The sequence below is a fragment of the Dromiciops gliroides genome, chromosome 1 (assembly GCF_019393635.1).
Source record: "Dromiciops gliroides isolate mDroGli1 chromosome 1, mDroGli1.pri, whole genome shotgun sequence".
Lineage (NCBI taxonomy): Eukaryota > Metazoa > Chordata > Mammalia > Microbiotheria > Microbiotheriidae > Dromiciops > Dromiciops gliroides.
In genome coordinates this window covers 118407591-118422743 of record NC_057861.1, presented here as the reverse complement: position 1 = coordinate 118422743, position 15153 = coordinate 118407591, and the positions used below count along the sequence as shown (strand labels likewise).

At 38.6% G+C, this 15153-nt stretch overlaps 1 protein-coding gene across 1 annotated transcript in view; it reads left to right on the top strand.

The window, feature by feature from the left end:
• Positions 1-2634: 2634 nt before the first annotated feature.
• The window catches only part of SLC30A8 (solute carrier family 30 member 8), a 33321-nt gene continuing 20802 nt past the window's right edge, over positions 2635-15153 (top strand). The window contains 4 exon segments of the mRNA XM_043991880.1: positions 2635-2761; positions 7471-7602; positions 13370-13446; positions 13448-13517. Of these exon segments, the coding sequence (XP_043847815.1) occupies positions 2635-2761; positions 7471-7602; positions 13370-13446; positions 13448-13517 (406 nt within the window).

Below are 15153 nucleotides of genomic sequence, written 5' to 3'. Positions count from 1 at the left end.
GAGGCAGAAAGCTGGGAAACAATTTTTGAGGCCAGTACTTCTGATAAAGGCCTCATCTCTAAAATATATAGGCGGGGCAGCTAGGTGGTGCAGTGGATAGAGCACCGGCCCTGGAGTCAGGAGGACCTGAGTACCTGAGTTCAAATCTCTCCTCAGACACTTAACACTTACTAGCTGTGTGACCCTAGGCAAGTCACTTAACCCCAATTGTGTCACAAAAAAATTAAAAAATAATAAAATATATAGGGAACTAAATCAAATTTATGATTCCAAGTCATTCCCCAATTGAGAAATGGTCAAAGGATATGAACAGGCAGTTTTCTGATGAAGAAACCAAAGCTATCTATTCCCATATGAAAAAATGATCTAAATCACTATTGAAAGAGATGCAAATTAAAACAACTCTGAGGTACCACCTGACACCTATCAGATTGGCTAAAATGACCAAAAAGGAAAATAATAAATGTTGGAGAAGCTGTGGGAAAATTGGAACACTAATGCATTGTTGGTGGAGCTAGGAACTGATCCAAACCATTCTGGAGAGCAATTTGGAATTATGCCCAAAGGGCGATAAAGCTATGCATACCCTTTGACCCAGCAATACCACTTTTGGGTCTTTTTCCCAAAGAGATCATGGAAAGGGGAGAGGGACCCACATATACAAAATATTTATAGCTGCTCTTTATGTGGTGGCAAGGAACTGGAAGTTGAGGGGGTGCCCATCAATTGGGGAATGTCTGGACAAGCTGTGGTATATGAATACAATGGAATACTATGGTGCTGTAAGAAATGATGAGCAGGAGGAGTTCAGAGAAACCTGGAGGGTCTTGCATGAGCTGATGATGAATGAGATGAGCAGAACCAGAAGAACATTGTACACAGTATCATCAACATTGAGTGTTGATCTACTGTGATGGATTATATTCTTCTCACCAACGCAATGGTACAGAAGAGTTCTGGAGAACTCATGATAGAAGAGAATCTCCAAATCCAAGAAAAAAAAAAAAAGAACTGCGGAGTATAGATGGTGAATGAACCATACCATTTCTTTTGGTTTTGGTGCTGTTGTTTTTTTCTATTTTGAGGTTTTTCATCATTGCTCTGATTTTTTCTCTTATAACATGACTAATGCAGAAATAGGATTAATGTTATTATGTGTGTATATATATAACCTATATCAGATTACCTGCTGTCTAGGGGAGGGAGGAAGGAGGGGAGGGAGGGAGAAAAATCTGAAATTGGAAAACTTGTATAAACAAAAGTTGAGAACTATCTTTACATGTAACAGAAATAAATTAATTTTAAAAAATACTTTAGATTAAGTGCAGAAAAAAAAGGTCCATGTTATCTACGTGGATATTCCATAGGAAGAGTGTTCTGATTGGCTGAGAAAGCTTGGTCAAGTCCTATATGTCTTCTATAACATATCAGGGGATAGAGATCCCAGTAGGGAGAGGAGTTTTGAGAGTCTGGAAATAGTGAGAAAGGAATGGGAACATTCAGAGCTGAGCTGCCAAGAATAAGCAGACCTTGGCCAACCAAAGAAAGGAGAAAGGGAACAAAAGGCTGAGTTGTAGAAAAGAAGGGGGTATATGGAATAGGGCTACTTGTCCTACAGTTATCTCAGAACAGAAGACTCAGCTTGATGTTAGCAGTTGTACTCACCTCCTAAAGGACCACTGGAATTTCCAAGGAAAGATCTGCCCTTTCCTCAACTTTGCCTCCTGGTGCCTATCTATACAGAAACATGGTTATATATCCTTCTGTGTCCAAACATTTCTGATAATTTGAATTTGCCTCAACCATAGGAGTCCAGGGGTTAATTAGAGATAGCTATAAGTAGAAATTTAGGCAGAAAGCTAAACCATTGTCTAAATGTTAGCAATTTCCCGACATGGGGGCTCTGATTGTTACAAGCTTTTTCGTCTAACATAAATTCTTTTCAATAGCAAAGGAGGGAACCATGAGGACCTGAGGGCTCATTATATTTCCCCTAAGCTTACAATAAGTCATTTATTGAAACAGCATTGCGAGTGTGAAGAATGTGATCAGAGAAATATAAAATCAGAGACGAAGAGCAGCTGGTCCTGTATTGAGTGTTAGAGAGGGCATGGATATTTTGTGTGTTCCATTGGTATTTGTGGATACCAGTGTCGAGAAAATATATGGAAGGCCCCTGGTACACTCGTTGATATACTCATAGGAGAAAATGGATAGGAATCTCCCAGGCTCAGCAGACATGAATAGGTTACAATCCACATCGTTGGTAGTAATGTTAGATATGAATGAGATGACAAATACATTAGAATATTATCATTAATCTTATAGCTCACTAATATGGTGGAAAGAAAAGACTTGTACAAAGTGGTCCTGCATCTACTAAATAAAGTTTTACTTTAGGTAAAGAAGTTTTGTGGGAAGTTAGTGGGGATTCTTTTCCTTTCCTGCAGTACATAAGAGGAAGGTAACTTGAATGAGGCCAAGGAGATGTCATTGGGGTACTGTGCTTCTGCATTTCTCTGTCATGTAGCTTTCAGTTGTGTGCATCCTATGGCAAGGATCTCATGCTGTGGTAACCACTCTACCCCTTTCCACCTGCCCACCTGCCCATACAACATTATTTGGAAATGCACGATGACCTCTAATCCTGTATCCCCTCTTGAATGGAAGCAATGCTTTGGGCTTCCAGGGAAGAATGAAATGTGGCAGCCCAAAGTGGTTTTCAACACATTAAGCTTATACAGATGGAAGAGTGGAAAATGTTGGTGTCATCATTAATGAGGAATCCCAGCTCACTTGTCCCAGGTCATAAAACAAATCATCAAGGAATCAGAAACAAAGCCTGAATTTGATTGCTCCTTGAGTGCTGGGTCTCTGTCATCTCCCTTACCTGCCCCACCCCAGCCCCCGATGCCATATTTAAAGACAAATAAACAACTCAGCCACTCTCATTTCTTTCTTGTTTTTTGTATTTCAAAGTCTACTGAGTTCTTTCTTTCCCTCAGCCCCTCTCTCCTCTTGTTCTTTAAAACCCAACACATATTGGATACTGATCACAGCAACTGGAAATAAGTAGAAAGCCAGGATGCTTTATCTAATTTACACCCCTCTTCTTTCCTTTGAAGCACCTCTTCTTTCTTGTCTTTGCACTGTAGCACCTTTCAACCAGAATCCTCCAGTTTCATTTCTCTTTTTACATCAAGGGGTAAATTCAGTGTTTGAAGACACAGAGGACTTTCAGGATATAGTTTCCTCAATTGTAAAATGAGAGGATTGGACTAGATGACCTTGAAGGACCCTTCCATCTCTAAAATGATGATTCTATTTCCAGACATTTCGTTTTGCTGCCACCACAGATCCTAAATGTAGTTCAGCTGTACCTGACTATTCCTTCCCTCCAAATATGTGCTACACTCACACCTCCATAACTTTGCTCATGCTTTTCTCCACCACTGAAATACTCTTCCCAATCTTCCTCTGTTGAATTCCTACCCATTCCTTAAAGATCTATGTGGATACCACTTGCTCCAGGATGTCCTTCTTAATTCCCCAGTTGTTAACAATCTTTTCCTTCATGTCCCACATAGCACTTGATTTTGGATCTTTGGGTATCTAATATTGTGTATTATAGCTATCTGTATTGCTACTTTATCTCCCACTATAATCATAATTAATAAAAGAAAGGCAGTATGGAATTATACAATCTCAGGGTTTTAAAAGGACAGAGGTGATTTATTCTGATCAATAAATACCTGTACTAGAATCTTCTTTATCATTTATCCAGAAAATGGTCATCCAGCCTTGGGTTGAAAATCTTTGGAGGAGGTTGGCGGAACAGCCCATTTCTTTCAGAAGTAGTCGATGATACGTTTGTATTTATCAGTAGAGATAGGCTAGGATTTCATATATAGGTCTGGGAGTCAGAGAGAGAGAGAGAGAGAGAGAGAGAGAGAGAGAGAGAGAGAGAGAGAGAGAGAGAGAGAGAGAGAGATTGAGGGAGGGAGGGAGAGAGAGAACAGAAGAGGACAGGAGAGGAGAGGATGAGGTCAACTCTGTATAAGGGTTGGCCTTGGCAAGGAGAAGGACTTCTTCTTTGTCCGTTATTAAGGGAAAGGAGGACCATGGGAGATGTTATAAAGGGATTTTGAGATTAAGAAAAGCGAAGAAGATGAAGCTTATATTGAAGGATCTCACTTTTCTCAGTAAAATAAGAGAAGAGGTCCTCAAATAAGAGGGAGGGCAGAAGGGGAGATGAGGGATACTTGAAGATGGAAGAGAAGTTTTGAAATTGCTTCTGTGGGGATTGAGATAAATAATCAATTACGGAGAAATCAAGAGATTGCCTTGCTGCAGTTGTAGTTGAAGTTGGATAACAAGAATTTGTAATGTTACCTAGGAAACTAGGTAGTGTAGTTGTTGCTTGTCCTTTGTTTTAGAAGAATGTGAATTGGATTTAAGTACATGGAGTTCTGGGCATGTGTTCAAGAAGAGCCAAGTTCAGATTTAGCCTCAGATATATTCTAGCTATGTGACCCTGGGCAAGTCACTTAATCTCTATCTGCCTCAGTTTTCTCAGCTGTAAAGTAGGGATAATGATAGTACCTACCTCCCAGAGTTGTTGTGAGGATCAAATGTGATAATATTTATATAGCACTTGACTAAGTAGGTACTATGATAACTTCATTTAACATATAACTTTAATGAGTATGTTAATAACAATGTACTCAGTAAACATGGATGTGAGACTTCCTCTAGCTGTATTTAGCAGTTCTTGAGTAGGAATGGGTAAGTAGATGATGGTAGTAATCCAGGATCAAGGCTAGGCAAGAGCAATGATAGGGCAAGGAAGCAAGAGATTTAAGAGCAGAAAATAGTGTTGAGTTGAAATGACCAACTATTGGTTTGAAATTGGAGAAGGAGGAAAGTTAATTCAGATAATGGATCTGAAAAGTACCAAGGATTAGAGGAATTAGATACCATGATGAAAGAAGGCAAAAACAGGTTTAGGAGGGGTGAACCATAAGGAGAAGTGAAATTATAGGAAGTTATAATATGATGGGGAATATCAAAGTTTCTAATGAGGAAAGTGTAACATTTATGGTAATGGTAAAACCTAGTAAATGAATTCTCCTCCTCCTTCTCCTCTTTTCCTCTCCTCTTCTCTCTTCTAATCTCCTCTCCTTCTTTCCTTCCCTCCCTCCTTCCTTCTCCCTTCATAAAGTGTGTATATATACATATATATGTGTATATGTATATATATGTATAAATTTATACACACACTTTTATAGCTATAGTCCAATTATGTATCTCATTCCATTTCTTCAATGATATCTATATGGTTTAATTTGCCTTCTTGGAGATAATATGTTTAGATTAAGTTGGTTGTTACCCATACTTTATGAAATTGTAGATAGATTTGATATTATAAGTTTTCTTACTGGCTTCTAAGATTTTGCCTCTAATGAACCTCTGGTTGTCTTTACGGCTCTTCATCCTATAATTATAGCTGTTTTCTACCTATAATGTATCTAGTTCTCAGACTAAAGATATGGACAGTTTCTCCTATCACTTTTTCCTTTTTGTATTAAAGTCCTTCTTATTACATTTGCAAGACTGTTGGCAAATACATTTTTACTATTTCTTATTAGATGTATTCTGTCCCTCATTAGAAACCTCTTTGTCTTATATTTTGAGCTCTGGTCTAAAGTCATCAGGTACTTTCTCATATGTTGTTTTAGCTACCTCTTCACTTCTCACATATTTCTTCAGAAGCCTTTGAATTGTGGTGATTATGAAAGCTTGATTGGTGACCGTTAAGGCCTTCATTTTTTTCTTAAGAGTTGAGGGTTTTTCTAAATTTGGCATCTACCTCATTCCTCTGTACACGGTAGACAATTACTGAATGTCTATTTTATTATATTGTAGTATATAGATGACCTATTCATGCACATCTAATAAGATAATGACATCTAGAGTTCTTTTTTAAAATCTGTAGACTTTGTAAATTTAGGTGTAGATTTTAGATCTAAATCCCTATTTTGATTTTATCATGTAGTAGATGTAGATTTAGATGTAGATCCCTATGTTGATATTATCATGTATTAGAGTGGTAAAGTGTTAAAAATGAGCTCAATCAATCAACAAGCGTTTATTAAACACCTACTACAGGCCAGACACTGTTCTGGGCTCTGAGGATACATACATGTATAAAAAATAAAAATTGGGGAAAAATTCTACTTTATCCTGTTGTCTCCAGCATAAAATACACATTTTGTAACTTCATATTCAAAACCTTTCACAATTGGATTCCAACCAACTTTTCAACCCCTATTACACATTTCTCCCCTTCACATGTTCTACAGTCCAGCAATTGCTCATTATATACAGTCCTCCCTTGGCCTCCATTTGTACTCATTGTCTGCCTTCAGTCCTCCTTAGAATGTACCACCTCCTTACACTAGCTATTAGATTGTTTTGTTTACTTCAAAGATTAGCTCAAGCACCTTCTTCTGCAGGTGATAGTGCCTCCTCTTCCACCAATTTCCATCAGTAATTGCCTGATAATTCACTTTGTGTTTATATTACTAATCTGTGTATAAGTCATTTTCCCCAACAGAATGTAAATTCCTTGAGGATAGGAACTATTTCCTTTTTGTATTCATATCCTCAGAGCCCAGAACAGTGCCTGGCCTGTAGTAGGTGTTTAATAAACGCTTGTTGATTGATTGAGCTCATTTTTAACACTTTACCACTCTAATACATGATAAGTATTACCATATTTGTCATGCTGTACAAGAAAACTTGATTAAAAGAAAAAAATGAAAGAAAGTGAAAAATAGCATGTTTCAGTCTGTTCCATCAATATCAGTTCCTTCTTTGGAGGTAGATAGTATGTTTCATCAATAGTCCTTTGGGATTGTCTTGGATCATTGTATTGTTGAGAAAAGTCAAGTCATTCACAGTTCTTCATCAAACAATATTGCTATCTCTGTGCACAATGGTCTCTTGGTTCTGCTCACTTCACTATACATCAGTTCATACATGACTTTCTAGGCCTCTCTGAAGTAATCTTGCTTGTTATTTCTTATGTCACAAAAATATTCCATCACCATCATATACCACAGTTTGTTTAGGCATTCCCGAATTGATAGCTATAAGTAGAGTTTTTTTTGTTTGTTTGTTTTTTTTAAGCAAGGGGATGACATAGTCAGATTTGTGTTCTAGCAATGTCATCACAGCAGCCGTGTGGAGAACAGAAGGGAGATCAAGAGAGATTGGGTTCGTCTTTCCCTTTGCCAACCCACAAACATCATTAGACTCCCTACTGAATAGTAATTCTGAGAAGAGGTGATGCTGTCAGTGTGGTGTTAAATAGCATTAAGAATCCTGCTCCTGTCAACCTTATAGTGTAAAACTCCTGCAGATGCAGCCAAATAAAGACCAGTACCATGCATAACAGTTGAGAGCTAGACTTGAGGGCCTCACATCATTGTCCCAGCAACTCACAAATCACAGACAAGAGGGGAAAAGAAATCTATGCCGAGGTGAAGCTCTATGCTGTATCTGTAATCCGCTTCTTCTTTGTGGTAGCAGAGGTTGTGGGCAAGTATCTTCTCAAGGAGGGTTCTCTGATTAAAAAAAAAGAAATTAAAAGCTACTATGTGGCATATGGGCAGCAAAGTCCCAGATGTTTAAAAAACACTGATATTTAACTGTTTTCAGAAAGCCATCTTTGTCAACAGGGAATATTTTTGGAGCTCTATTTTTATTACATAAATTTATGAGATTAAAGGCATTGCTTAATTATCTGGCTATTTCAAATGCATTTTTATGTCCTTAAATTAGAAAATCTGGAGTTCTGGAAATTCACAAAATTAAAAAAAAGAGTGAAACCATATTGTAAAAACTTACTGGCTAATCCCTACCATATGACTTCTCTGGCACTGCATTCAATCTGCTGTCCGAAAAACTCAACTGAGCACCACCTTTTCCTATCTTATCAGCTGCTAGCGCTCCTTATTCCCCATCCCCATCACTTTTCAACTATTTTGGACATATCTCTATAAGTATTTGTAGAATGAAAACTTGAAATTAAGATCTTTCACTTTTGTCTTTGTATCTCCAGCACCTAGCACAGATAGTCAATACTTGCTTGGATGATTGATCAATTGGCTACCATCAGGTTAAAAACTTGAAATGGAGCTTATTCCTCTTACTTCCAACTTATGGTGTATTCCTTGAGCTGAACTCTTGCTGGTGTTCAGCCATGCCTTAACTTTACTCTTAACTTCCTACCTATCTCCTTCCCCATGGTAACTGTGCCAACCCTGACCCTCTTCTAGTGTTCAAACCCCACATTCTTAGCCTTCTACTTTAATGAGAGGGTCAGCTAGGTGGTGCAGTGGATAGAGCACTGGCCTTGAAGTTTGGAGGACCTGAGTTCAAACCTCACCTCAGGCACTTACTAGTTGTGTGACCCTGTGCAAGTCCAGTTGCTTTAAAACATCCAGGGCCATCTCCAGTCATCCTGATGTATATCTTGCCATTGGACCCAGATGGCTCTGGAGGAAAGAGTGAGGCTGGTGACTTTGTACAGTCCTTCCTCACATAAGTCCAATTCATTTCAAGTCATGACATCTGTCATGGTCCTCTTTGAGAATGAAGGAGGGCAGCTAGGTGGTGCAGTGGATAAAGCACCAACCCTGGATTCAGGAGGACCTGAGTTCAAATCCGGCCTCAGATGCTTGACACTTAACTAGCTGTGTGACCTTGGGCAAGTCACTTAACCCCAATTGCCTCACAAAAAAAAAAAGAGAATGAAGGACAACACAACTACTTCAATGAGAAACTGAAGCTATATCACAGGAATTTCCACAGTCCTCTTCTGCATTCCGCAAAACTGCTCATCATCTGTCACAGAAGAAAAGACATCTGCACTCTGCATTACAACTAATCTTTTCCATTTTCCCTTGATCCCATTCCTTCCTCCATAATTTTAATCCAGCATCATTCCCTCAACCTCTTGCCCTTTCACTTTCTTCCCCTCCAACAGCTCATTCTCAACTGCCAAAAGCATTCATATATCTCCCCTTCATTGAAATGCTTTCCCTGGATGCTTTTATCCCATCTAACTACAGTCCTCTTTCCTCTACCTTCACTGACAAATATCCTGAAAAGAATGGCTATGCCTGATGCATCAGCTTCCTTACTATTCATTATTTCGGTTCAATCCCATGCAGTTGTTCTTCTGTGCCCGCTACATGACAGAAATATTCTTACCATCATTAAACATTTAGTCACTTCTACACCTTCAACAACTTCCGCTATGAAGGTGATTCCTAAATCTTCATTTCTTAACTTTCTTCTAATGTCCAGAAGACATCATTCTACAGGGCATCTCTATCATACTCTAAGCCAAGATTATTACCTATTCCCCAAAACCTGGTCGTCCTTTTACTTCACTATTTCTATTTGTGATATCACTATACCATATCTGATGTATAAAACTTTGTTGTTATTGTTTTTTACCTTTGCCTTCAATTCTCATATCCAATCCATTACTAAATGCTGTTAAATCCATGCCTATACCATTTCTCATATCCATTTGTCCATCTCCTTCCACTTCCAACAGCTAACCTTAGGTCCTACTTGAATAGCCTCCTTGTGGGTCTAATCATCTGCATTCTCATTCTCCCCTCTATTTAGTCCATACTTCACATAGCTGCCAGGCTTAATCTTCCTCATCCACAGTCACTCTACTGATAAGTAATCTGCATTGGTTTGCCACAGTCTAACAAACAAAGTATAAACTCCTAAGATTAATTTTGAAGACCTTGTATGATTGAATACTGGTCTACCTTTCCAGCCTTATCTCATGAGTTCCCTTCAGACATTCAGCATGGCAGCCAGATTAAACAACTCTTTTTCTCCTCACCATGATCAGTGCATGTTCCTCCCTCTGTGACTCCACAGGCTGTTCCTTATACCAGAAATGTCCTCCCTTATCCTTTTAGCCTGTTGAATTTTTTTGTGTCTATTAAAGCTCAGTCTATGTGCCACCTTCTTCACTAAGCCTTCCTCAATTCCCCCATCACTCTGTAATCATCTTCTCCTTTGAATCTCATAGTACTTCATCTTGTACCTCTCTAATACACTTGTCATGAATTATTGTCTATGATATAGTGAGCCTTATTCATATACTCTTAAAACCATAGGCTCTTAAAACATGCCATCAGAACTAAATATAGTATTCCAGATGAGGTCATTTCACCAAAGTGTAGAGTGTATCTATCATCTCCATCATATTGAATGAATGTATGAATAAGCACTTATTAAACACTTACTATGTGCCAAGCATTGCATTAAGTACTAGGGATATAAATACAAAATTGAAGACAGTCACTGCTCTCATGGAGCTTACATTTTCATAGGAAGATCTTACACATATAAGAGAATGGTGACCAGGGAGGATATTTTGGTTTGACAAGTTTTAGGGGAGGTGAGTGGAGCTATTCATTGCAGGAGCAATGATAGAGGTGCTTTTTTATATCATTGCAAAACTGTAAAGCAGGTGTAGGAGGTGCTGAGAGGGAATATACATTCAGTGGTCTTGGAAGATGGTGAGATTGTTGGAGTAGGAAGTGAAACTTTGCTGGAACCAGTTCTACATGTAATGGGCAACTGAGGGATCAATATCAACCCATCTACAGTCACTCCCCAAGGCATAAAGGGGTTAGATCTTCCAGGGTTTATAATTTTCTTAAAAAGCAGCTCAGATTTTCATTAAAAGTCACAATGTTGACTCCTATTGAGCACTTAGCCAGCCATCTTTCTCTCCCCTCTCCCCCTAAATGCTTTTAAGTTTCATCTTCCTCATCTTCTTCTGAAGTCAATTTTTAAGACCCTAATTATAGGACTTTCCATTTAGGTTGAGTGTGTGTGTGTGTGTGTGTGTGTGTGTGTGTGTGTGTGTGTGTGTAAAATCAACTTCAGAATTTGAGGGGATTGAATTAGGTTACCTTATGTTTCTAGCACTAATGTTTTTTCCTTTTCAGTTTTTACATCTGAACAATGATATTACCAATCAGTGATCTTGTCATCAAAGCGTTTTCCTCTCATTTCATAAGTAAAGAGTGATCACAGGACACAGAAAAAAGAATTCTGAAATCATCAGGTATAACCCCCTCATTTTATAGATGAAGAAACTGAGGCCCAGAGAAATAAAATGATTTGCCCAATATCACAAGGGTAGTAAGTAGCAGAACCACTATTAGATCCAAGTTGTATCGAATCCATCCACTGTTCTGTTGCCAGATGTTGGTGGTTGGTAGGATGCTCCCGAGATGAATAGGACCAGAGGTAATCTTTCTAATTCAGTGAAGAACTATGTTGCATGTTTTTTATCCTCTCTGTGACACATAGAAGTGTTCTCCTATATTCTTGGTTGTAGTCATTTTCCATTTGCCTCTATGCCAAAGCAATAAAAATTTAATAATAATAGCTTATATTAATTTACGTGGCCTTTTATAGTTAGCAAAGCACTTCACATGCATTATGTCATTTGCTCCTAATAACAATACTGTAAGGTAGTTATTATTTTCCCCATTTTATAGATGACATCACTGAAGCTCAGATAGGTTCAATGATTACACTATTAGCAAGTGTCAAACTTGGCATGGGATCCCAGGTCCTTCTGATACAAACTCCACTGTTCTTTCCATGAAATTTTTTTGCCTGCCATGATGGAGTGGTTCTTAGAGAGTTAGACTCAGAAAAATTGAGATCAAGTCCTGTGTCTGATGCATAATGACTGGGTGACCCTGGGCAAGTCATTTAACCTCTTAGTGCCCCCAGGAAATGCTCTAAGAAAAGACACTGCAGAGCAAGTGTTGGTCGGCTTTGGTAGAGGGTGTCCCAGAATTGGTAATTCCCTTTACCAATGAAATTAAAGCAACAAAAAAGCAGGAAGGTTGGAAAGAAGAAAGAATATTGTATTGTAGATTGCCATCAGAAGCTAAAGGATCACAGAGTTCCCTCTTTATCTCCTTCCATTTCTGATAGTCACTGTCAGCATCCATACTTCTGGGTTGTTCTGGAAGGTGGTGAACTTTCCTTGGTTAAAAGTACCAGAATAACCAACAACCTCCCATTCAAACAAGTCTTTCCTCTTTCCCAGCTGCCTTCTAGTTCAGCCCTACAGTTGAGTTTCTTTGTGATGTCATGGAAGGTCTCATTTCCTCAGCTCAGGTCAGCATTTCAGCGTCAAGCTTTGGGCATGTCCCCATTATTCATTGCTAAAATTGGTACTTATCCTAGTGCATTGCTTTCCTGGGCAAGAAATAATGCATTATTAAAACAGCTTTATTATCAGACTCAAGTTTGGCAGATAGAGCGACATTCGAGGATAATTGGAAGGACAGCTGATCTGTTAGCAAAATGTTGCTTTTTGGCTAATGAATCATTCAAGTTTTTGCTCTGGCAGCTCAGTAACAAGCTTGAAGACGACTTTACTTCAGACCATTAAACTTTGACAAACCTGTTATTAACTGCAGCTACAGCTAGCAGTCTGTAAGGATTATTGCAATTATGAGCCATATATGTAATTTTTAAAAAATCATTAGGCAAGACAGGGTGTGCTTGATGATGGAGGGCTGAGTGACTGACAGTCTCTACTTCTTTGTAGTACACAAAAGCAATAAACAGCTGCAATGAATAATAATCAATCAGCCAAAGCCATTTGCTGGAAATATGATGTTGAGTCAGAAAGGTGACTGCTATTACACAGTGAGCTTTCATCTGGAAGGAAAAGGCAATGTTATCTTTCACTCTCAGTTTTCAGGTTGAGGGCCTTTTCTGAAAGGAGAATTAAGACAGAATGGGGGAAAAGAGGAATTCAATGTCAATTTAGCAAACAATGATTAGGCATCTAATATATGAAAGATACTTTATTGCATGGAGAATATAAAGACTAGACAAAATGTAACCCCTGCCTTCAAGGAGTTTGCATTCCACTACAGAGAAATTAAAGATAACATGAGGGGGGCGGAGGATTCTGAAGGTAGCTTTTCAAATGCTTGAAAAGAGATGAGTCTCCCTGAGTCTGCTTCTCCAATTAGTACCTGCCCCCTATGCTGGTAATAATCAGAGGCACGAGGGAAAGTAGAGATGGATCAGTGTCTAAGAGTTGCTCATGGAAAGAAAAGAAACTGAGCCTGAAGGTTTCTCTGCATTTTGATGTTCAATGACAAGTGATATCTTAGTTCCCCATAAACTCTGATGTTCCATGTCTTGCAGAAACATCTGGTGCTATGTAAGTTTCACTGTCTTCTGGCTCCCTATTCCTGTGATAAACAGTATTCTAGTCTTATAGGTGGACACATTATTGGGAACCTTGAGGTAGTTACTGATGCAGCCCACCTCTTGCTTGACTTGACAAACTTTTGGCTTTGGCCTCTCTTCTCAGTGGCTATCTTCAAAATCTCCTTTCAAAAGGCTGACCTTTGGGTGGCAATGCATGGGTAAGATTTGCCTACTGCTTGACAATGTCAGAAGAGAATTGTGTGATCACATACCCAGCTCAAGAGGTACAAAGCATTATTCTCTGATAGTAGATGGAGTTGGATTGCTGGTGTTCAAGAAAAAGGAAATAGTTGATGTGGGAATGTAATCTCTCAGCATAGACTGAGCAAAGCAGCCAGATTTTTAGCACAGGCTTCTTCCATTGGACCAGAGAAAAGGGTATCCCTTGAACACGTTTCACCCATGAATCCTGCAGCGATTTCATAGCTCTGATTTTCCTCATTAACTTTCTCTGCATCCCTGGGGTCTAACTAGGTGACAGGAACTATTTGCCATATTGCAGAGCTGGGGAAAAGAGGGAACAGTTCCCAGGGGATTTGGCTCAGGGTAAGAAACAACTTTATAGAAAAGTCAGGAAAATAACTTGGGATTTCCTTTACCTTTCTTACCCATTATAAGCTAAGGAAAATGGAAAAGCAGTAGGGAATAATGAGGAAAGCACAGGATCTGGAATGAGAAGGTATGAGTTTGAATCTCAGCTTTGTTATTTACCAACAGTGGGACCTTGGGAGATAATAACTTACATTTATTTTTTTTTTTAGCACTTTAAGCTTTATCAAAGGCAGTCTGGGATGGTAGACTTGGATTCAAGGAAGTACCTCTAATGGGTACTTCTTGGGTGATCTTTGTTCAACTGATAATTTCTTAGTGCTCTAGCTCTCTAAGACTATAAATGTGATTCTGTGATTCTATTACCTCTCACTGAAAGAAACAAAGTCATGGTATACCTCTGCATGGCTCATTTCTTTGAATAAATGATGATCCTTTGTCTATATGTGCATTTTCTTAATACCTAAAACACTGCAAAAATCCCTGTCCATTCTTTTTTTAAAAATTACTTTTAGGTAAGCTCTTTTAGCAACATGTATCTCTGGGTAAGCTTAGAATGTCAAAGACTTCTTTTGCTTCTTATACAATGTCAATTGGTTATAAGTGCTATTGATAAATATGGATAGGGATCACTGAAAATTGAGTGTTTACAGGCTGTCCCCAAAGTCTTAGTGCACTTTTAAACTTAATAGCTTAAAACCCTGTATAGATCTTCCAGTTCTAATAGGAGATGCTTTGGAGCTTCAGATTATAGACTCTTGGCAGGAACCCCACACAGAAGCCCACACTTTAAAAAAAACAAACAAAAAACTTAAAGACATTCCCACCAACTAATCACAGTTAATGGAGCTCATCCTAAAAGTGGAAAAGCCAAGAGGGTGCAATGGCATGAACATATGACAGGCAAAGGGCAGCATCACAGATTGTGCCTTTGGCACTATGTTGAATTCAAATCAGCAAATTTAGAGAAGCCATCTAGAAGCCTTTCCTAACTCTTCATAATTCCAGTGCTTTCCCTCTTTTAGTTATTTCCTATTTATCCTATATATAGATTGCTTTGTACATATTTGTTTGCATATTCTTTCCCCCATTATATTATAAGCTCTTTGAGGGCAGGGACTATCATTTGCTTCTTTTTATATCCTCAGTGTTTAGTATAGTGCCTGACATATAGTAGGTGCTTAATTGATGTTTGTTGAATTGAATTATCCTCATGGTTTATGCAATCTAGTCCTTATTAGCTTC